Source organism: Notothenia coriiceps, unplaced genomic scaffold (assembly GCF_000735185.1).
Source record: "Notothenia coriiceps isolate Sejong01 unplaced genomic scaffold, NC01 NC01_scaffold00002823, whole genome shotgun sequence".
Taxonomy (NCBI): Eukaryota; Metazoa; Chordata; class Actinopteri; order Perciformes; family Nototheniidae; genus Notothenia; species Notothenia coriiceps.
This window is the reverse complement of record NW_011335524.1, coordinates 38246-58680: the sequence shown is the minus strand read 5'-3', so window position 1 is coordinate 58680 and position 20435 is coordinate 38246. Positions and strand designations below refer to the sequence as shown.

Here is a 20435-nt window from a genome sequence, read left to right as displayed (position 1 = left end):
AACAATACTTATAGGACAACATCCTCCACTCATACCCCCCCTCCTGTAGCTCCTAACACCAGTCTGAATTGCGTAATGATCCTTCTTTTTGCATGATCTTCCCTCCACTTCCTGTTTTGATCCAACTCACTGCTTGTGGCCTGACACGAAGACACTCCCACAATTCCACTGGGTTCAAAGTTGTCCGAAGAAGAGTTAAAATGCTCCACCTGCTGACAGATAACAGTCATGCTTTACAATCTAAAGTCCTCTCCACCCAGGCCACAGTGTTGGATGGCCTTCTGGCTGTCCCTTTCTCATTCTCTTAGAAAGTATGTTTCTTATAGATAAAAGTAGTTTACTAACCAATTAGTCCTGGCTTGTTCTTGGTAGAGTTTGACACAGCTAATGCACTTTTAGCTTTAGACTCTTTGAGATCTTATTATCCACTTTTAGTTCTCTCTTTCAGATCCCTTTTTCACACCATCGCCTTGTTTCACTAAAGAAAGTGACTCAACGCATTCTTATAACTGCAGGATTAACTCGCACCACATTATTAGTCCTCCATTTCAAATAGAATAATACCACAAATGGGCTAGAATGATGCCTTAACCTATTCTTACATTGGGAAATACAAAGATACGTGTTTAGTGTGTGTTTTTCATGATTAAACCAGAAACCCCACCTGGTGCATGTTCTGTGGGTGAGCTGTGCTTTTACTCTGCTTATTAACATGCTCCAACCTTTATCAGGAGTCACTTGCAGAGGTGGAGGAGAAGTATAAGAAAGCCATGGTATCCAACGCACAGCTGGACAACGACAAAGGCAACTTCATCTACCAGGTGGACACACTAAAGGACGTCATCGAGGAGATGGAGGAGCAAATGTCCGAGATGAAGAGGGAGCTGGAAGACAAGTCAAAGGTAATGCATCTTCAAAGAAAGCTTATTCTAAATCTATTTCATTAAGGTACATTTACAAATGATCATATGTCCATGTTTCCAGGACCTAGAAAGACAAAAGCACACGTGTACAGTCCTGCAGCATAAACAAGACGAGCTGAAAGAGGGAATCCGCCAGAGAGATGAGCTTATAGAGGTAAGACGTTAGAAGTACAGACGGTTTGTGTGACCACATCACACTGCTCTCCCTCAGCACTGTGAAAGGTGTCGCTGCAGAGGAGCCTCTGTTCTGCAGGAACTTGATAAGGATTGATTGGCACCGGCCTGCCTCTGAGGGTCCTCCCTTTTCCCTTCTGACATTCAGCTCCGTTTCCTATCTGACTCTGAACACTATATTCATCGCTTTCTCAGCATTTTCTCCTCAATCGAGTCTCTTCTTACCCCGTTTCACCATCTCTCATTTCTGTCTCTCACATCAGGGTTTCCAAGATAAGTCAACTGGCCCAATTGCCCTGGGCAAATAGGAGGATTTCTGGTCAAATATTATCTGTGTTTTTGTAACTATTGCTGCCTCAGGTTGAGCCGTGGACCCATGTTTGGTCCTTACTGCAGCGTCCAAGGTTCAAATCTGACCTGGGCCCCTTTGCTGCATATCGCCCACTCGCTCTTCTCCATTTCTGTCTATCTGCACTTCAAATAGAATGAAAAGCCCCAAAAATGATCCTTAAAAAAATGTAAACATTTAATCAGCAGGCTAAATAAAGAATGATATCACACTTTATGTGATATTTGTGTTGAAAAGCAGGTTGCTCTTCAATTCCAAATCGAGGCAGGCTACATGGAGGAGGTGGACCCTTTGCAGAGCAGACGTTAATATTTGCCAGTCTCTCTCTCTCTTATTTACATTTTTCACACGAGGGTCCTTTAAACAGAAGTTGCCAATATACGGAACTCTAACAGACTTCATGGCAATGAGAATACTGACAGTTTGGTTTCTTTCTCTACATGTATTTGGTATTTTGCTGAGCTTAAGTGACTCAATCCCAAGCATACTGTAGTTTATAGTTGTTAACTAACCCACATTACCAAACCAAGTAAATAAAGCACATTTCACAAAACTCGGTCCAAAACAGCCAGTTAAAACATTCTGCTAAGACCCTCTTTGTTACGTCTTTAATAACTGAGGGGAGATTTTCCCGGTTAAGAAAAGCAGTAATCACAGCAGGACAACGGAGACCCTGATGTGTCAGTGTTTATGTACATATTCCCTTCTTTTGTCTTTGTTCCATTCAATATTTCCTATTCTCTTCTTATCCTGTATTGTGTCGCCTCTCCACGCCGCTCCAGGAGAGCCAGCGAATGCAGACTAAGTTAGACGCCCTCACCAGAGAGGTGTTTGACCTGCAGGAAACCATAAACTGGAAGGACAAAAAGATCGGGGTAGGAGGTCCCCTCGGGTGCTCTGACAGAGCATGGGGGGCAAAAGAGGGCTGGGCTTTTCCCGACCTTTAGACATGGTTTACCCCCCTCTTTTGCCTCTCATGCTGTCTCTGCATGATGGAGACCCTTTAGGCTTTACCTGGACATGTTTACTCTCACAGTTTGGAATTGTGCATGTCCAAATAACAGCTTTTGGTTTGGATCCTGTGACCCCGGCTAACAATGCAAGCGCACCAGCACCATGTTGAAGCTTACTGTGACATAGAAAATGTAGGATAATCAAGTGAATTACAAATGTAAAGAAGTATTATCCACATATTCAGGCATGATATGCATGTTACACTTGTGGATCTGTTAATTTGTTAAGTAATAGAGGTCTAAGTAAATAAAGCATAATGATTATGTGGTTAATTTTAGAAAGTCAAACCGATCTACCTCCCAACATCTTCCTTCCCGATCCTCCTCCACACCTTTGAACTTTGTCATCTGTGTGTTTGTTTCTTCGTCCTCGATGTGCATGTGTGTGCACGGTGATGTCCTCCTGTAGCACGTGGTGTTGCATGTCTGTCCTCCAGAGTCGTTCCAACTTCTCCTCTGCCTCTTTCTCCTCTTCCTCTCCGTGTGTGTGGCCAGGCCCTAGAGAGGCAGAAAGAGTACTTTGATTGCATTAGGAGTGAGAGAGACGAGCTCAGAGATGAGCTTTCTGACATCAAGGGGAAGGCCAAAGCAGGAGAGGTACGTCTTCCTTAAGGGAAACAACATGCTGGCCAAAATCAACTTTTTATGTATTCTTCTGTTGGAACTAAACAAGTTAATGCCGTCAGACCTTCTATTGTGTTGCACTTCTGCTTCTTTGTTTTCATTTCATTTTATTTTTCAATACTTGCTGGTTTTCCCTAAGCCATTTGGCTCACCTGACCCTGCCTGCAGTGCACTACGGGACATTAAGGCTGCATTTGTTATTTATTGAGTGTGTTGTCAATTCAAATGGTGTCGTCTTGCATATGACTGCACAACAGATATAGAATGCTTTTCTAAAAACTGAGACTCGACATATATTGAAAGTATTCTGACAAAAAAATGTATTGATTAGGAAAATCCTGACACATGCTGCTTTCAAATAATACAAAGTGTTTTTATTTTGGGCCTTTAGGGTTTGGTTAATGCACCTCCAGGAGGGTACATTTAAAAAAAAAAAGTCGCCATTTCAATATACTACAATATACTATATAGCAGCAACCGATAATTAACTGGTATATGTAGCAGATACAATAACCACTGCTCCTTTTTTAAGTGTGTATATGTTACAAAAATAATGAGAATTACGTCTTATTAATACTTAAATATGATCTGTGTCATCATAGATAGCTCCTGTGGCATCATGCTGCTGGTAGAGATGAAAGGCTGCTTGATCTCTGCCTCAAAGTCCACAAAAGTGCAGCTAATTTTAAGATGCATAGCCAATTGAGCCAAGCTGTTACCTGCAACAACGAAGTATTCTTTAACCCACTCAAAAGTATATTTCTTTAGCATAACTAACAGCATATAGCTCTACAGAGCAGACTGTCTGTGAGTTAGGGTAGGGCAGGGAGTTGGCTGGGAGCAGCGCGGCCGAAGAAGTCATATCTCAGTGAGATCATGTTCTCTACTGCCTCTCTGGCAGATTCTCCAGTGTTTTACAGGACTCTAGTCAAATATACCCTCACTCCTCTGGCCTCTCTGATCCAAAGTCCCGTGTGTGTATGGAGCTCATCCTCATATAAACGGTGACCTAGAGAGCAGAGAAATAACAACTCAGCCATGCTCCACATTATTATTAGACGTCGATAATATGCTGAAATTAAATAATTACAACGCCAATTGATAACTTAATTATCAGCCAGTCATATATTGGCCATCTATATATTGTGCATCCTTACATTTGACCAAACATAGACCAATGACTTTTCATTACTTTGTGCGGACCCTTGTTATTTATTTAAGGCTGTACTTTTGCAAGGGTTTACCTAATCAAATCAAATTCAATATTCCAAAAAGATTGCACATAAAATTAAATGAATAAAAATAAGGCATTCAATTAAAGGGAAAACAAAAACATATTCATTGAAAATGTTAGTATACATTTTAAAAAGGATATTCCGGTATGCAACCATCTTACTACGACGTAAAGGCTTTACAAAAACAAAAATTCAACAAAAAAATAAGAAATGTAAATGTCTTAAGTGAACTACAAATACCCTTTTTAACAGAATAACATCTATTACTCATGTTGGGTACCTTTTTTTTTTAACATACCTGTTAACAGATTTTCACATGGACACTCTTCAACCTCTGACACACAGATGACTTTATGCTTATATTATCTTTGCAGTTTAACAATACTTATAGGACAACATAATAAAACATGTAAGGTAATAAATAGGTTGTTTCTTTTGGATTTCCTCCACAAAGTAGGCTGTGTTTGGTGGGGGGGTTTGTGTTATAGAGGAAGTGAGCCGGTCCTCAGTAACGTGTGTTCTCTCGCCACAGAAACACGGGCTGGTCATCATCTCCGACGGAACACCCAATGGAGATGTGAACCACGAGCCTCTGTCCTCGGGGATCACGGTGGTCTCCCAGGAGGCCGCGCAGGTGCTGGAGTCTGCCGGGGAGGGTCCTTTGGGTGAGTCACGGAAAGCATTCTGTTTACATACGTTCCTAAATCTAAGAGGTGTGTAAAGCAAGTACGAGTCCTTAAACCTGGGAAATGCTAGCAAGTGGCTAACTGAGACTTTTAAACACCAACACAGCAAACATTAGCCACCTTTAGCTTGGCGGTGATGATGTGAAGTCATATGACCGTGATGTGGTTAGTTTGTAGCCTAATGGTGGCCTTTTTCTCTCAGCTGTTGCATTTACACTTTAACATTTGAGTGTGTGTTAAAATCTTAATGTGTGGAGATTACACATTAAGTCAAACAACTTCCAGGTTGGCCGAATATAAAGTCATCCCAGCACCACTTAATTTAGACGTAAGACATTTATAAACAAGTGACTGTGTTTTAGCACGCTGGACACACTCCAGTTCACTCAGCTTGACTTCTTAAATTGCCTGAGCTTAATGTGTTTTCCATCTTGTCCGTAGATGTCAGGCTACGTAAGTTGGCGGAGGAGAAAGATGAACTGTTGGCTCAGATCAGGAAGCTGAAGAACCAGCTGGAGGAGGAGAGGCAGAAGCACTCAAAGATGGACAGCGCATACACAGACGGAGAGAGGATGGAGAACGGTACAGACCTGCACATCATCGAGATGCAGAGTAAGTTGGTCCAGCACAACAACACATTTGAACACTTCTTTTTGTATTTTTTAAACTCACCGGTTGGTGTTTCTGTCTGCAGGAGATTCCAACAGACAGATGAGTGAATACAAATTCAAGCTTTCTAAAGCAGAACAGGAATTAGGAACAATGGAACAAAATGTAAGTGAAAAAAAAAAGGTCTTTTCAAACCGATTTCTAAAAGTAGTACATTTCAGGGCTCTAATTCATCAAGTCTTTTATTTTATGTGTCCGTTTTCCAGATCAACAGACTTGAAGGGCAAGTGTCCAGGTACAAGGCATCAGCAGATAGTTCAGAGAAAGTAGAAGACGAACTAAAAACAGAAAAACGGCGACTTCAACGAGAGGTAAAGACTTGGACTTTGTAAAATGAAACGGTAAAAGAAGAAGTTTAGAGTGTAACACCCCCCCTCTGTTCCCCCGCAGCTGCGCATGGCTCTGGATAAGAACGAGGAGATGGAGATGACCAACAACCACCTAGTGAAGCGCCTGGAGAAGATGAAGGCCAACAGGAACGCCCTCCTGTCGCAGCAGTGAGGCAAGGCAGCGTCACCACAGAAGCCCTTAAACTCGCACCTCAGACCTCTGACTGCCATATTGTGTCTGGAGCACATTTCCATTTTTATCTGTAACACTTTTGAGATTTGTAGCTAACCAAAAACACTTTAAAAACGAAAAACAAGGTGTAGCACAGGCGACAAACGGAACTGTGTCCTCTCTTTTTTTTGTTTAAACGGAAGCGTTGGTTTTGCCTGGCAGGCCGCCGCTGCTTTGGGAGGAATGACTCAGAAACTAATAAAACTATTAAGTTGCTGGGAGATACATCTGAGGAAATCTCTAATCACTACTTAATCTTCAGAGCTATGTACTGCATCTTGTTATCCACAGATCTTCACTCTCTGGCTGGGTGCTTGGCTGTACTCTTTGTTTGTTTTTTGATAAGTTGCATGAATGAATATTATGATGCTTTTTAAACTTTTCAACTCTCACGGCTGCTCCGCCCCGCCGCACCTTCCCGGCTTCCCCTCACAGTGAAGTGCCTTTTCACACTCGGAGATCTGGGGTCCGCACGGCTCCACGGAAAAAACAATAATCGTTTTAACAGGTACAGAATGATGTATTTAAAAAAAGGTGCAGTCATTATTTGAAATGTATGTAGAACCAACTGTGTCTGCTGCGGTTTCATTGAACATTTTCAAATATTTAAAAGATTTCTTGAGAATAAATGTAATTTACAGAACTGTGTATACAATCTGAATCCTTTATTTTGTTCAGTGTGCAGTTTTGCTTTTTACCGTTGTAGTATCATTATACTCTGTATTGTTCATTTTGCATTGGTTTCCGGAAGATGAACCCTCAGTTGCTATTTCATAAGACAGGAAAATACTTTTGCAGGTTCTTCATTTAAAGTGGGCATATTATGCTGTAGCCGGCTCCACCCGCAGCAGCCCTGCGGTGAGCACCTAAAAACCACCGCCCTCCTGCATGGTTTCAACAAACACCACACGCTGGTGCCTTTCTGTTAACATGCTTATCACACCCCCAGGCCTAACTCCTGCTCGGGACATGTCAGCCATCCCGAAGTGACTTCCTCTTGCTTTAGTGAACAGCATTGTTCAGTTGACATTTAAAAAGGGGTGAAATTAGGTATTTCTTTTGCAATTCTGCAAGTTGTTGTAGCAAGGCCGAGGTTGTCTTGTTTCACTTAGCGCTGTTTTTGACTTATGGTGCTAATTGCATTAATTGGCATTACTTTGAAGGGGCCCTATAATGCTCATTTTCAGGTTCATATTTGTATGTAGTGTCTCTACTGTGACGTGTCTCCATGTTTTAATGATCAAAAAGCTCTTTATTTTCTCATACTGCCTGTGCTGCAGCACCTCTTTTCACCCTCTGTCTGAAACCAGAGCCCAGTCTGCTCTGATTGGTCAGCTGGCCTGCTCTGTTGTGATTGGTCAACCCCTTTAGAGATGTCCCGCACCTTACATAGTGATGTCACTAAGTTACGGAAGTAAACAAAGGAGTCCAATGGAGGCGTTTCAGGGGAGTGTGTGGGAGAGAAACTCCCTCTGGAGGGAACTTTGGGATTTTAGTCTTTGCAGAACATTTAAATATACAATAACCTTTAACACTACAGGAAATGGAAAACCCCCAAAAGCTTAATACAGGTTCCTTCAATTTTCCAGGCTTAAATGTGTTACAAACTGATGATTACGTTGAAGTCCATAAAGTGGAACAATTAGCTGCGGTGTTTATTTCCTCCCCACCGAGCGCTAATCCTCCACACTTCCTCTGTGTCTCAGACTGAAATGTAGATGCAGTAAAAGCCCAGCTAATGTGCTGGCACTGTGTCTGTAACCTTATGGGATGTGTGACCCTGATTCACTTTTTCCTGGCTGCCTGTCCCAGGTCTTACTTTTAGAAAACCATGTGTAGCCTTGGCACATTTGAATGGGCTTTTTAGGATTAACTATGACATCATGGAATATGGTGTCTCTCTGCAAAGACACATCTGGAGCCTTGTTTTACACAAAGTATTTATTTACAGCACAAATGTTACATAAAGGAGCAGCATGTTTGGTTGGACTGAGTATCCTTTAACACCTCTCAAACACTTTATAGAGGTCGGGTAAATTGGCGATCTGCAGCACAGTGCCGTCCTCGCTGAAGTTCTTCGGAGGACTGAAGAGGGTTCGGAAATATTTGAATATGACGTGCTCGACTTTCCATCGCCATGAGTTCACCTCAGCCTCCTGAAAAAACATCACATGTCAGTTCTTTAGCATTCATATTATATTGAATCAAAGGAAGTGAACAGGACTGTTGGGAGTATGAGGTAGTTATCAATAGAGAAGCAGGCAGGAGTATCGGTACAGGCAAAGCCTACAGCTGTGATGGGGCAGGGGGGAAATGTATGTTTAAGTGTACGCTACATTTAGAATACTCACAGCACTCTACTTGGCGTTAGACAGCCTTTACTGATAAGATAACTTAGGCAGTTACATTGCTCTCTTCAAAGCCACCAGACTCCATTTACAAAAACAGTCATTTTATCCTGCAGAACACAGACGCTGCTGGTCTACCGACACCATGTTTGGATAGTGCATTTGTGTTATCAAGCTATAATAAACAAAATAACTGATGGAAGAAGCAGTACACCAAAAACTCCTGTCTTCTGCGACGTTAAGTGAGTCTGTTTGTCAATGGAGTCGGGGGGATTTAAAGAACGAAGCTTTTGTTTGTAAGTTGCTTGAGTTGTCCCATTGACACACTAAACTAATACTGAATGTTTTGTTTTTTTTAAAAGGTGACTATATGTTGCTGGCACAGTCAATAGAAGAACATTTCTTAGCACTCCAAATATAAGGCGTGCAAGCCACCATCCATTGTGGGGAAAGCACTGACTAGGAATAAGTACCTTATACAACCCTACTTCAAACTATTCCCCACCTGCTCCTCTCCGGGCTCGGCCTCCAGGATGTAGCGCTTCCTGATGGAGTAGAACATGCTGCACTCCTTACCGAAGTCTCTGAAGCACTCTCTCTCATTGTCCCAGTTCACCTGCACAACACCACCAAGCACAAACCTTCAGACACAGTTCATCTCCAGAATCTCACCATAATGGAGCAGAGAGATACTCACCTCAGTGGCCAGGCGCAGGATGAACATGGGGAGACCCTCCATCACCGGGGAGTACTTGTCGAGCAGTAACGGCAGCCCGGTCAGATTCCCTTCCTAGAATGTACAAAGATCAGATTTAAAGCATGTGTAAAAGTAGATTGATAATGTCATGTTTTGCTGACAAAGAATCAATTCTTATCTAAGAAATGCTCTATAGTTCGTTAAGTACCTTTTACTTTTTCTCATGTAGGAAACGGGTGGAAAAATTGTTGTCAGGATCATTTTCATCAGTAATTATTCTTATTCTGGTCACAAAAGACTGAAATGCAACTACTGCATGTTTGATAAATAGGACAACATTTTGTAATGTTATGTTACATTCTAATAACTAAATGTGTACGTTGTGTTTAGAGGACATTGAGAATGGTTAAACTCACTTCACCAACCAAAACATATTTTTTTACCCGATTCTTAACTCAAAAAATAAAGTATCATACTTAGAAACTTCCCTCTGGTATTCCATAGAAAGACATTTGCAGGGAAAATGTATTTGGAGACTTTGTGTGTTTTTAGAGAATTATCTTCCCGACAGACAATCACTGTCCTAATACCACATACCGGGTCTATCTCCACAGAGAAGTAGTCCCCCAGCATCTCAGTTTTCTTCTTCAGGAAGTCCACTATGTACTGAGCCAGGCCTTCTTTAGGGCCGTCGTCTTCTGTCCAGCCGCTCTCCTCAGAGTCCAGAGCCAGCATGGCTAGGTCGTAGAGTGGAGCTGGGGTCTGAGTGCACATTATCAGGCATATCAATCAGAAACTGCAAAGTACATACTAATGATTCTCAAGAAACAGTAATACTTACAGATAGTCTTAATACACCAAAGTTCCCGAAGTCGTAGATGAGTATTTGGTAGAAAAGCTCCTGGCTGCAGCAGAATAAAAAATGTATCATATGGGAAATAAAGTAGCTGACTGAAATAACTTCACATGTTTTTTTTAACGGGGTTGCGTGCTGTACTTCCGAGTCTAGATCAAAATAATCAATATCAGTTTAAGTGTGTGCTATATTTAGAATATTTTCCCCGCTTTACCTTGCCATCAGACAGAACTGAAGCTGTTATGCTTCAAAGACGCCAGACTCCATTAACAAAAACGCTAATATTACCTTGTAGAATACTGGAGTTGCTGGTCTAATGCTGCCTCGATCAGTAAGTTAGTCTGTGTTATTGTGTGATGTGGTAAATCCGGTTTGGTAAAACACACAAAAACAAAGTGATCAAGACAGCGATACACCAGCAACTCCCGTACTCTACAGTGTTAATATTACAGTTTTTGTAGATGGAGTCTGGTGGCTGTAAAACATACAGGAAGTAGTTTCCCAGACTTTCTGAAGGCGAGATGAAGGAGGGGAAATATTCCAAACTGACTGTACACTTAAACTGATCTTCATTATATTTGGTTGGACTTTCTTTAGGGGGCTAAAATAAATTGTTCTGCTGCCCCCATCAACCCTTTAAAGCAGTGGTTCCCAACCTTTTTTGCGTCACCTACCCCTTGAGCTGGTCTCCATTCTATAAGTACCCCCTCACTCATGATTCGCCTAGATGCTTTGTGTTAAACCCATAGACTGGTTAAACCCTTTGTAATCATATTTAACCAAACTCACTTTTAGCCGTTTCAACTGCTTATATTTAGAGCTTTTAATGAGACACTTGTGCAGGACACCAGAGGCCTGTACTACGAAGCAGGATCTTCGCTTAGCCGGCTAACTTCAGGGAAAACTCGGGGTTTCCGGNTTCGACTTAAACAACATTATTTTGTTAAATAACAACATGGTGAATGTTTTGTAAATGATTACATGTCTCTTATTTAGCACAGAGCATGATATCCGTGACATATGGATCTTAACAAAGTTCCGCTGTACATCCAGCGTACTGTATCTGACTTTATTTCACATGAGCTCCAGTGTGGAACTCCACTGCACCCCCTGGTGGATCAATTATCCATTACAGCTGGCTTCATTATAATTACATTTATCTATCACGGGGGCGGTCTCAAGTCAAACTGGAGGTTTTCCCTTGAGCGAGGGCAGATCAAGTACCAATCACGGCCCTCGCGTTTCAAACTGTCTGAAATGAATCGCTACATCTGTAGGTGACCAAATACTTATTTTACCGAGGAATTTACCAATTCATTCATTAAAAATCCTACAATGTGATTTCCTGGATTCTTTCCCCCCATTCTGTCTCTCATAGTTGAGGTATACCTAGGATGAAAATTACAGGCCTCTCTCATCTTTTTAAGTGGGAGAACTTGCCCAATTGGTGGCTGACTAAATACTTTTTTGCCCCACTGTATATTCTGCTCATGCTCTTTCTGCACATCANTTTATTTCTCCAAGTTATGTTTTTGTGTGCACTGAGGAGTCTCAAACAGGCGTTTGTTAAATCATTTTAAGATTGGCTTTAATCAATGTTTGAAAATGAATTCTTCATATATGATAAATGAGAGGTAACATTTTATTTATGGTATTATTTCCACATATTTCTCCATTCTCTCGCAGTTTCTTGTCTCTCCCGTTTTTGTGCTTAGTGCGTATGCATGGGTTAGAGTTTGCGTGGAGGACCGCACGTTTTCCCGTTAAGTTAGTATTTTATAAATCGCAAACATTGCGTAGAAACTGCCGTACGCCATTTTTTGAGCGTATATCCCTTTTATAAATGAGGCCCCAGATCTCAACCCCATAGAAATTCTTTGGAGGGAGTTGAAAGTCTGTGTTGCCCAGCGACAGCCCTAAAACATTACTACTCTAGAGGAGATCTGCATGGAGGAATGGGCCAAAAATACCAGCAACAGTGTGTGAAAACTTACAGAAAACGTTTGACCTCTGTCATTGCCAACAAAGGGTATATAACAAAGTATTGAGATGAACTTTTTTTATTGACCAAATACTTATTTTCCACCATAATTTGCAAATAAATTCTTTAAAAATCAGACAATGTGATTTTGTGGATTTTTTTTTTTTTATTATTTTGTCTCTCATAGTTGAGGTATACCTAGGATTAAAATTACAGGCCTCTCATCTTTTTAAGTGGGAGAACTTGCACAATTGGTGGCTGACTAAATACTTTTGTGCCCCTGTACAAGCATTAACCACATGGCAGTACAATGTAGCGACTACGACATATAAATCGTTTTTATTTTTTATTATAATTACTGTTAAATGTATTATGTTTTCCAAAACAATCATGCTTCAAAAAAGTGGGGGCTCCAAATAAGTGGGGGAACGGCGATCCCCCGCGTCCAACGACCACTACACCACTGGACATAAAGGATTTCAGACTTCTCTTGATGTATGGATTTCTTTGCAGAGCCAACTACAGCGATGGCAAACTGAAAGGCCCTCCCAAACCATGTGCTGGAAACCAGGGCACACAGATTCTTGTGAGGCCATGGAGCTCTTAAACTACCAGAATGTAGTATGTGGATGTTTCATGACCTTCAATAATGTGCCCCCCCCTGCCTGCAGTTGGAGGACCTCTTCTATAACGTGTCCACCCGGAGGAAAGCGTTAAAAAGCCCCGGAGATGAGTACTCACGGATTGTGGAAGTGGTCAGCAGGTCTGCCATCCTACTCTTTGTTTCTTGTGATTCATGCTGTTTTTATGTTTTTCGTTGTGTTTTGATCATTCTCATATCAAACCCTTTGTATAGGTACGCCATACACAATTCAGGGAAGAGTTTCTCCGTCAAAAAGGTGAGGTTTCTTTCTTTTTGTAACAATTCCTGAGCAAAAAACTCAAAATAAATTCTGTATTAGTATGGATGCTCACTTGTGTTTTTATGTCTGTAAATGCACTGACAAATTAGACAAAAAAAAGATTATTTGTTAGTACAATAATTGTTATGTTATGTTTTTCCAGCAAGGAGAGACGGTGGCGGATGTGAGGACCCTACCCAACGCCTCTGTAGTGGATAATATTCGAGGAGTTTTTGGCAATGCAGTCAGCAGGTATTTATTTTAAAATGCTTCGATGCTCTCTGTAGTTACATGACTTCTTATTCGCCTTAACGCTGACTGCATGAGCGGCTGTGTGGCATGTTCCCAGGGAGCTGATCGAAGTCGGCTGTGAGGATCAGAAGCTCGCCTATAAGATGAAAGGACACATCTCTAATGCAAATTACTCCATGAAGAAATGCATCCTGGTCCTGTTCATCAACCGTACGTATCCCTGGAAAAGTGTCTCGCCTGCAAAGATGATTTAAACTTATTAAGAATGTGTTGAATGGAGGTTGTGATCTGTGACGTAACAGATCGCCTGGTGGAGTCCGCTGCTTTGAAGAAGGCCATCGAGACCATTTATGCTGCTTACCTTCCCAAGAACACACACCCCTTTCTTTACCTCAGGTGACCTAATGTGTTTGTTTTCTGCAAGGCTTTTTATCGTGGTTGAATGAAATTGACATTCAATAGTGCGTTCTGATCCCTGCAGCTTAGAGATCGCTCCGCACAACGTAGACGTGAATGTCCATCCCACAAAACACGAGGTGCACTTCCTGCACGAAGACAGCATCATAGAGAGCGTCCAGAAGCACATCGAGAGCAAACTCCTTGGCTCCAACTCCTCTCGCACATATTTCACTCAGGTATGATAATGACTCTCTGCCAACACAGTGACAGATCTGACCTGCTTTTATTACCTTAACCTTTTTATAACTCCACCCAGAGATCATCTGTCACTTTATATGTTGCCATTTGATCTTGGAGGTGCAAGAAATAAGAAGCCTGAGCTCGGTTAACAGGATGCCATTGGCAACCATTTTGAATAATTGCCAACAAACTCATGTTCTTAAGTTGCCATCACTCTTACTGACTTTTAAAGCGGCCCTGTTATGCTTTTTCGGGTTGTCCCTTTCCTGTAGTGTGTGTCGAATTCTGTAAATTATCATATAATCACAGACTACCAAGAATATAGTTTTTTGCAGTTTGCAGCTTCCGTTGTTTTAACGCTGATTATTATCAATAAGCCAACCTATAAAAACATAGTATCTTAATCACCCAGAATAAAATGTGAAAAATGGCAACCATATTTTCAGTTTCCGCAACCAAAACCTCATGTCTGGTCTTGTTTGGCTTTTAAAGTTAGTGTTGAGCTGTGGTGAGGATACACTCTGACATATCTCTGTTTGTGCAGACGTTGCTGCCGGGTCTCTCAGCCGCAGGCGGCAGCGAGGGGCAGTCCTCCAGCGGCACGGCAGAGTCCAGCGATCGAGTCTACGCACATCAGATGGTGAGGACCGACTGCCGCGCTCAGAAGCTGGACGCCTTCCTGCAGCCCAAAGAGAAGACGGCTCCTGACCCCGGATCACCCGGACCCAGCAGCAGGGAGGCTGCGAGCAGAAGTGCCCAGCCTGACAGGACAGAGATGGAGGAGACGGACGATGCAGACATGCTGCAGGCCCTGACTCGGCAGGAAGCAGAGGAGCCAAGAGAAGGAGGAGACCAGGCAGACTCTGTGCAAAGGTAAAACAAAACATCAGTAATATAAAAAGGAGTTTTCACTGGTTCATTGCCACCTCCAGCTCTGTGAAGCCTTTTTAGCGTCTTTTAGCTTCTTGTTTCAGTTTAGACAAGCACATTACATTTATAAGTCTCACTAATGTAATTAAACCAGTTTCTTGCAAAATGGTTTTGATACATGCAGTGCAAACTGGCTGGTGAACAAAGACAGACATTGAGCAGCTAAAGACTAAGATGTTTCCCTAAGTAGTTGGTAAACACAAACAAACTAGTTAAAGAGTGGTCAATGGTGGTCCAGTCATCAGATGGTTAGAAAACACGACTGAATGCTAAGGTTTCTCCCTGTTTGATGTTGCAATTCTTAGTTAACTTACTGTTTAGTCCCTAAAACTGTATCAAATGATCATATGGCAAGTTTAAAGTCATCAAATTGTGGATATCCCCTGCCCCCATGTGGCTGAAAAAGGAATTGACTTAACTTGTACTTTTATTGTGGCGGGACAATACAAATATGTGATGCCCATTAAACAATTTCACAGCCTGTGAAGTCTTATAGTGTGTCCACTGCAAACCCATGGGAGCGTGGAGAGTACAAGGGTGCAGAGTGTGCTGTAAGTATGCTGGAGGTTTAAGTGTGTGTGTGTGTGTGTGTGTGTGTGTGTGTGTGGCCAGGAAGCGACCCAGGAAAGAGCAACAGGAGGTGGAGGACCTAACGGCTGCAGCTACACCCAAGAGACGAGCCATTAAACTGTCCAGCATCAAAGAGCTCAGAACCGAGATCACTGAGAACACACACAAAGGTAAACAAAACATCTGTTACCGATAAACTGTTGCATTTTAGGAGTGACTCCTTGCTGTCTAGCTCACTCCCATCTCCAAATCTCACAGTGATTTAACTGTCTGCTCATTCACCCATCAACACATTTTTCCTCTTTTTAAGTATGCACTCTTTTTTCCCTCCAGGCCTTCAAGAAATGTTGCAGAACCACTCGTTTGTGGGCTGCGTCAACCCTCAGTGGACTCTGATCCAACATCACACCAAACTGTACCTGGTGAACACCACCAAACTCAGGTCAGAGCCACAGCAGCTCACTGTTCTGTTAGTAGTTGGAATAGTTTAAAACTGTTAATCAGTTTACTGTACTGTAAACCAGTGGCTCCCAACCGGGGGTACTGGGACCGCCAGGGGTACTTGAGGGGATTGTAAGGGGGTATGTAGAAAGATTAGGGATTGCAATATATTATATATTTAAAAGCGTCATACTTCCTGAATGAAAAGTCAACTATAATATTAGACAAATATGAAGAAGTTAAACTTTAAACATCCATGACTTAAACACTTTATCCAGGATAAAAGCCACATAGTTGCACCTGCAAGGTGAATGCAGCTGTTAAAAGAAAAAGTGTTTGAATGCGTACATTAACAGGTTTATGACATGCCCCGTCTAAGACACGAGTGGATCTGACTTTAATTACATTTGTCTCGAGTGTTTCGTCAACTTAATGTGTTGCTTAAAATAATACTTCTGCATACAGTATGTGACACTGTAAGTGTTGCACGGCCAGATACGGCTCAGCTGACTCAGATAAGGAGATATATGATACATTATGATGTGATATCCCGCAGACTGTACTTAATGTTACTCTGATCCGGTTACTTATGTTGTGGCAGATATTTAAGTAAGCTTTCTTAACGCTAATGTTATAATAGTCAGATTGCTCTGAAGATGGGAGGTGATATTCTATTAATGTTCACATTCACAGTCGGTGATTTTTGCCGGCCGTCTTTCCTGCAACGGCAGCTTTCCTGCATTTCCTTTCTCCTGTAATACAACTTGATCGCTTTAAATTCCGCACACTGAGCTCTGATTGGTCAGCAGGCAGTGCTNACTCCTTCGTTGCCCGGGCGGTGTGTTTGGGATCATTGTCATGCTGAAAGGACAACCTCCTTCCATCAGCAAGGGCATTGAAGATGAAACGTGGCTGGGTCTTTCAGCATGACAATGATCCCAAACACACCGCCCGGGCAACGAAGGAGTGGCTTCGTGAGAAGCATTTCAAGGTCCGGGAGTGGCCTAGCCGGTCTCCAGGGGCCTCATGTATAACGCTGTGCGTAGGGTTTTAAATAACATATCCGTATTTATTTATTTCTCCAAGTTATGTTTTTGTGTGCACTGAGGAGTCTCAAACAGGCGTTTNCGGCGAGTGGGCGAGTGTCACCCTGGGGTCACGAGCGTGATGACGAATCATAATTTTTTAAGGAAATGTTCATTTCATTTAATCGTTTATTTGAAGAGGCCCTCTTCAAATAAACGATTAAATGAAATGAACATTTCCTTAAAAAATTATGATTCGTCATCACGCTCGTGACCCCAGGGTGACACTCGCCCACTCGCCGCCCACCGATTTTGCAGCAGCTCTTTCCCTCAAGAACGCAAACGAAACAGCTCTATAATGGCAGGCAAAAAAACGTTACTTGACTTATTTTCTAAAAAGAATATCATTCACGAGAAGAAAGAGGCTAGCAGCACCGAAGCTACAAGTGAAGCTGCTAGTAGTAATACATCATCAGAAGGGCCGCCTACTGCAACTTAGGCCTATAAATTGTTTATGTAACTTATGAGCCAATGTGTCCATGTCTGCTTTTTGCAGTACAGTAACTAAAGTAGGATTAAGCATACCGGTAGAACTGTCCCGCTTTGTGAGTGCACTGCGCGCGTGCACACTTGTGGCATTGTTTGGGATGACCTAATTAAAATAGCGTCCACCCAGTAAATAAATCCCCACTACACCATTGTTTATGTCTGTTATGAAGCATTTAAAATAAGCATACCTGTAGGCACACTTGGCGTCAGCTGTCTTTGTTGTTATGGTCACATGGGCAACATGGCTCACACTAGCAAGGGCCTGCAAAACAAAACAGACAACAACACACTGATACATACTGAATTTATAAATATCTTACAGCCTTAGGGGGGGTTCTGCTGCAATTTTACCTCTCCTCTGAATCCATAGGTGGCTATAGCTGAGAGGTCCTCAAATGTCTGCAGCTTGCTGGTGGTAAACCTCTCACAAACTATTTCCATATCTTCTCTCTGCATCGGAAATAAAAAAAACAGCTCCGTAAGAGGAAACTACAGGATAAAAAGTCAGGGACACAGTTTACAGAACTCACACAGTGGGCGAGGGAAAACAAGACACTGAATCCAAATCCAAACTGACGGGAGTCATTCAACACTGACTCACCGAGACCTCACAGGTCATGTGGTGGATTTTCTAAAAAATAATGTATTTGAAATATTTATATTAAATTCATGGGACCTTGCAAAATCATAAAGCTGCACTCCATACACTTTTTAGTTGTGAAGTTTTGGAGGTTTTTGTATTCCAAGCCTCACCAATTTCTTATTTTTGACCCGATTTGGTTACGAGCTATACGGAACATCCATGAAACCCTAGGGATAATCTGAAACAGGTGTTCATGTAAATATTTGTTGCTGAGTACTTAAATTAATAAAACATATTTTCTTTATATGAAAAAATAATTTTTCAATTAAAACATATTTACGCTAGTTTTTTTTCTTTCTTACAACTACATTTATAATTTTGTGGCATAATAAAGTAAAGCTATCACATCCAAACAAAAAAATCGGAAATGCATTCATAATCGAGTGCCACAGACATTGCTAAATAATCTTCCGAAGTTAAAAGACTTTAAAAAATGATATTTAAGGTGTGTGTGTGAAAAAAATGTGGGGAATTCTTTGAAACGAGGAAGTGCTATTATTCTTTACATTTAAAAAAAAAAAAAAAAAAGTTAAATAGCATATTTCATACTATTCACTGCCTTTGATATAACTAAGAGGATCCTTTTTTTAAGTAGTTTTATTTCATAGGTTGATATTTGCGTAGTGTTAACTTCATGGTTTTCCATCTCTGTTTAATACTGAGCCAGTTGTCTGCTCTCATCTTAAAAGATCGCACTTTTCATAAAAATCTACCACTTGTACTTTCAATTTGCAAAACATTGTTTTCCACCACCCAAGCAGAGGTGTTTCTTCTTCACCCACCCTGATGCCAGTTCCGTTGTCCTGAATCTGAAGGAACTTCAGGCCGCCGTCTTTCACTGTCACCTGAATGTTGGTGGACTTGGCATCCAAACTTTAACATGCAAAATAAAAGAGTGTTATTAAATAAACAGATATCTAACAAGTTCAGTGGAATTATCTAGTCAGCAGGTTCACGTGGCTGTCGCTATGTTACAGGTGTGTTGATAAGCAGATTTGCTAAAAACGTGATGTAAACAATGGTGGCTTCTGCCATATTGTGTCCCTTTGTTTTCTCCACAAGTCAAAAGGCTAAGATTAGGCACTGTATAACTGTATAATTTAGGTTAACTGTTAACAGTCAGTTACCAATTCTCAATCAGTTCTTTGACGGCGTTGGCAGGACGCTGGATAACTTCTCCGGCTGCTATCCGGTTGACAACAGCCTCGTCGAGCCTCCGGATAACACCTGCCATGTTCACAGTGCTGCCAACTAACTTCAGGGTGAGTTAAACAGCAGGTAAACGCTGGGAATAACTTTATATGTGCATACAAATGTATATATTTAGTCTTAAATGTAGAATTTCATCTCTGCAAGAAAAATAGCGTGCATGGGGCCAGAGATGTGAAAATAGGAGGAGGTCTTACTCTGCTCCAAATATCAGTGAAACAGTGAAAGTCATCATGTAAACGCTTAACTTTCCAAATTATAACACAAATTGTGGCGTTATGGAAAAGGTTAAATTGAGTGATTTAACCTAAAAAAAAAGTGAAATAAAACTAAGTTTATTCATTTATGTAATGCGTGGCTGTTGATTTAAAAAGATGTTTCAGCTACCACTCTTTGGTGTTCAAGTGAGTTATTGCCTTAATTATATATGATCTTTGATGATTCTGCGCGGGGAGGCAGCATGTGGGCGGGGCCGGTTAAAAGTCTTCTTCTCTGGTAGATATCTTTGGAACTTCTAAGCTTTGATATTTTCACAGCGCCAGATGATGGTTAATAAGAATAATGTTTTTTGTCTTCTTAGACACATCTAAAGTAAGTCGTTTGCCTACAGAAAAAAAGATTACATTTTCCTCAATATAGTCTCTTTAAAAATATTTCTGTGTACACAATTTAATATATAACATTACATTTTAAGCATAAGCTTCTGCTGTAGTATCACAAATTACTTTTTTTTATTTTTTTTCTGGTTTGTTTACTACGTAATTTCCTTTTCTTATTGATCTCTTTAAACTGATAAAACACTGATCACACAGACGTGTTTGTGTCTCTGGCATGTCCAACTCTGGAATGAAGTGGCACTAGCACTGTTGCCCTTGCATTTGAACGTCTGCAGTCTGCTTTTCACACTTTTCAGTCACACCTGTTCCACCTCAGGTTGGTGTTAAATTCAGACAAGACAAAAGTCATGTTGTTTTCCAATAAGAAAAACTTACCAACTGTTCTTCCCTGCATTATGTCTGCACAGTATAACCCAATTGAAGCTGTTAACACACCTACAGATACTTAGCAGGGGCGCTGGACGCAGGGGGGCCAAGGGGCCGCTAGGCATCGCTATAGATGAAAACCTCTGCTTTAAACCTCATATTGACAATCTTTTAAG

The 20435-nt window shown here is 41.4% G+C and overlaps 4 protein-coding genes across 8 annotated transcripts in view; 2 read left to right on the top strand and 2 right to left on the bottom strand.

The window, feature by feature from the left end:
* Window positions 1-6876, top strand: part of lrrfip2 (leucine rich repeat (in FLII) interacting protein 2) — a 21354-nt gene extending 14478 nt beyond the window's left edge. For 3 of the 5 annotated variants that reach the window (XM_010765899.1, XM_010765902.1, XM_010765900.1), the window contains 9 exons: window positions 732-902; window positions 985-1077; window positions 2229-2321; window positions 2955-3056; window positions 4851-4983; window positions 5446-5616; window positions 5699-5778; window positions 5880-5984; window positions 6064-6876. In XM_010765899.1, coding sequence (XP_010764201.1) covers window positions 732-902; window positions 985-1077; window positions 2229-2321; window positions 2955-3056; window positions 4851-4983; window positions 5446-5616; window positions 5699-5778; window positions 5880-5984; window positions 6064-6174 — 1059 coding nt within the window. In that variant the 3' untranslated portion in view covers window positions 6175-6876. The remainder of the gene's footprint in view (window positions 1-731; window positions 903-984; window positions 1078-2228; window positions 2322-2954; window positions 3057-4850; window positions 4984-5445; window positions 5617-5698; window positions 5779-5879; window positions 5985-6063) is intronic. The other 2 variants (XM_010765901.1, XM_010765903.1) reach the window with 1 other exon arrangement.
* A 1284-nt stretch (window positions 6877-8160) lies between these two features.
* LOC104940890 (DNA mismatch repair protein Mlh1-like) lies at window positions 8161-10225 on the bottom strand. Its single transcript, XM_010765898.1, has 5 exons — window positions 10121-10225; window positions 9877-10041; window positions 9280-9372; window positions 9088-9198; window positions 8161-8390 (listed from the first exon to the last, which is right to left on the bottom strand). The coding sequence occupies exons 1-5, from the start codon at window positions 10208-10210 to the stop codon at window positions 8235-8237; spliced, it is 615 nt and encodes a 204-aa protein (XP_010764200.1). The 5' UTR covers window positions 10211-10225; the 3' UTR covers window positions 8161-8234.
* A 2384-nt stretch (window positions 10226-12609) lies between these two features.
* On the top strand, window positions 12610-15935 carry LOC104940896 (DNA mismatch repair protein Mlh1-like). Its single transcript, XM_010765908.1, has 10 exons — window positions 12610-12702; window positions 12788-12879; window positions 12973-13015; window positions 13182-13270; window positions 13368-13480; window positions 13573-13666; window positions 13752-13905; window positions 14454-14782; window positions 15452-15579; window positions 15743-15935. The coding sequence occupies exons 1-10, from the start codon at window positions 12610-12612 to the stop codon at window positions 15898-15900; spliced, it is 1293 nt and encodes a 430-aa protein (XP_010764210.1). The 3' UTR covers window positions 15901-15935.
* Window positions 15936-16963: 1028 nt separating this feature from the next.
* LOC104940895 (DNA mismatch repair protein Mlh1-like) lies at window positions 16964-19444 on the bottom strand. Its single transcript, XM_010765907.1, has 5 exons — window positions 19195-19444; window positions 18850-18940; window positions 17776-17874; window positions 17613-17686; window positions 16964-17000 (listed from the first exon to the last, which is right to left on the bottom strand). The coding sequence occupies exons 1-5, from the start codon at window positions 19299-19301 to the stop codon at window positions 16964-16966; spliced, it is 408 nt and encodes a 135-aa protein (XP_010764209.1). The 5' UTR covers window positions 19302-19444.
* Between the last annotated feature and the right edge of the window lie 991 nt (window positions 19445-20435).

Excerpts from the sequence above, each read along its gene's own strand:
- LOC104940890 (XM_010765898.1), bottom strand. The coding sequence starts at position 10,210 with ATGATACATTTTTTATTCTGCTGCAGCCAGGAGCTTTTCTACCAAATA. Across the intron at positions 9,373-9,876 it reads TCTCTGTGGAGATAGACCCG|GAAGGGAATCTGACCGGGCT; the intron begins GTATGTGGTATT and ends TGTACATTCTAG. Across the intron at positions 9,199-9,279 it reads TCCTGCGCCTGGCCACTGAG|GTGAACTGGGACAATGAGAG; the intron begins GTGAGTATCTCT and ends GGTGTTGTGCAG.
- LOC104940896 (XM_010765908.1), top strand. The coding sequence starts at position 12,610 with ATGTATGGATTTCTTTGCAGAGCCAACTACAGCGATGGCAAACTGAAA. Across the intron at positions 13,016-13,181 it reads AGAGTTTCTCCGTCAAAAAG|CAAGGAGAGACGGTGGCGGA; the intron begins GTGAGGTTTCTT and ends ATGTTTTTCCAG. Across the intron at positions 15,580-15,742 it reads CACTGAGAACACACACAAAG|GCCTTCAAGAAATGTTGCAG; the intron begins GTAAACAAAACA and ends TTTTCCCTCCAG.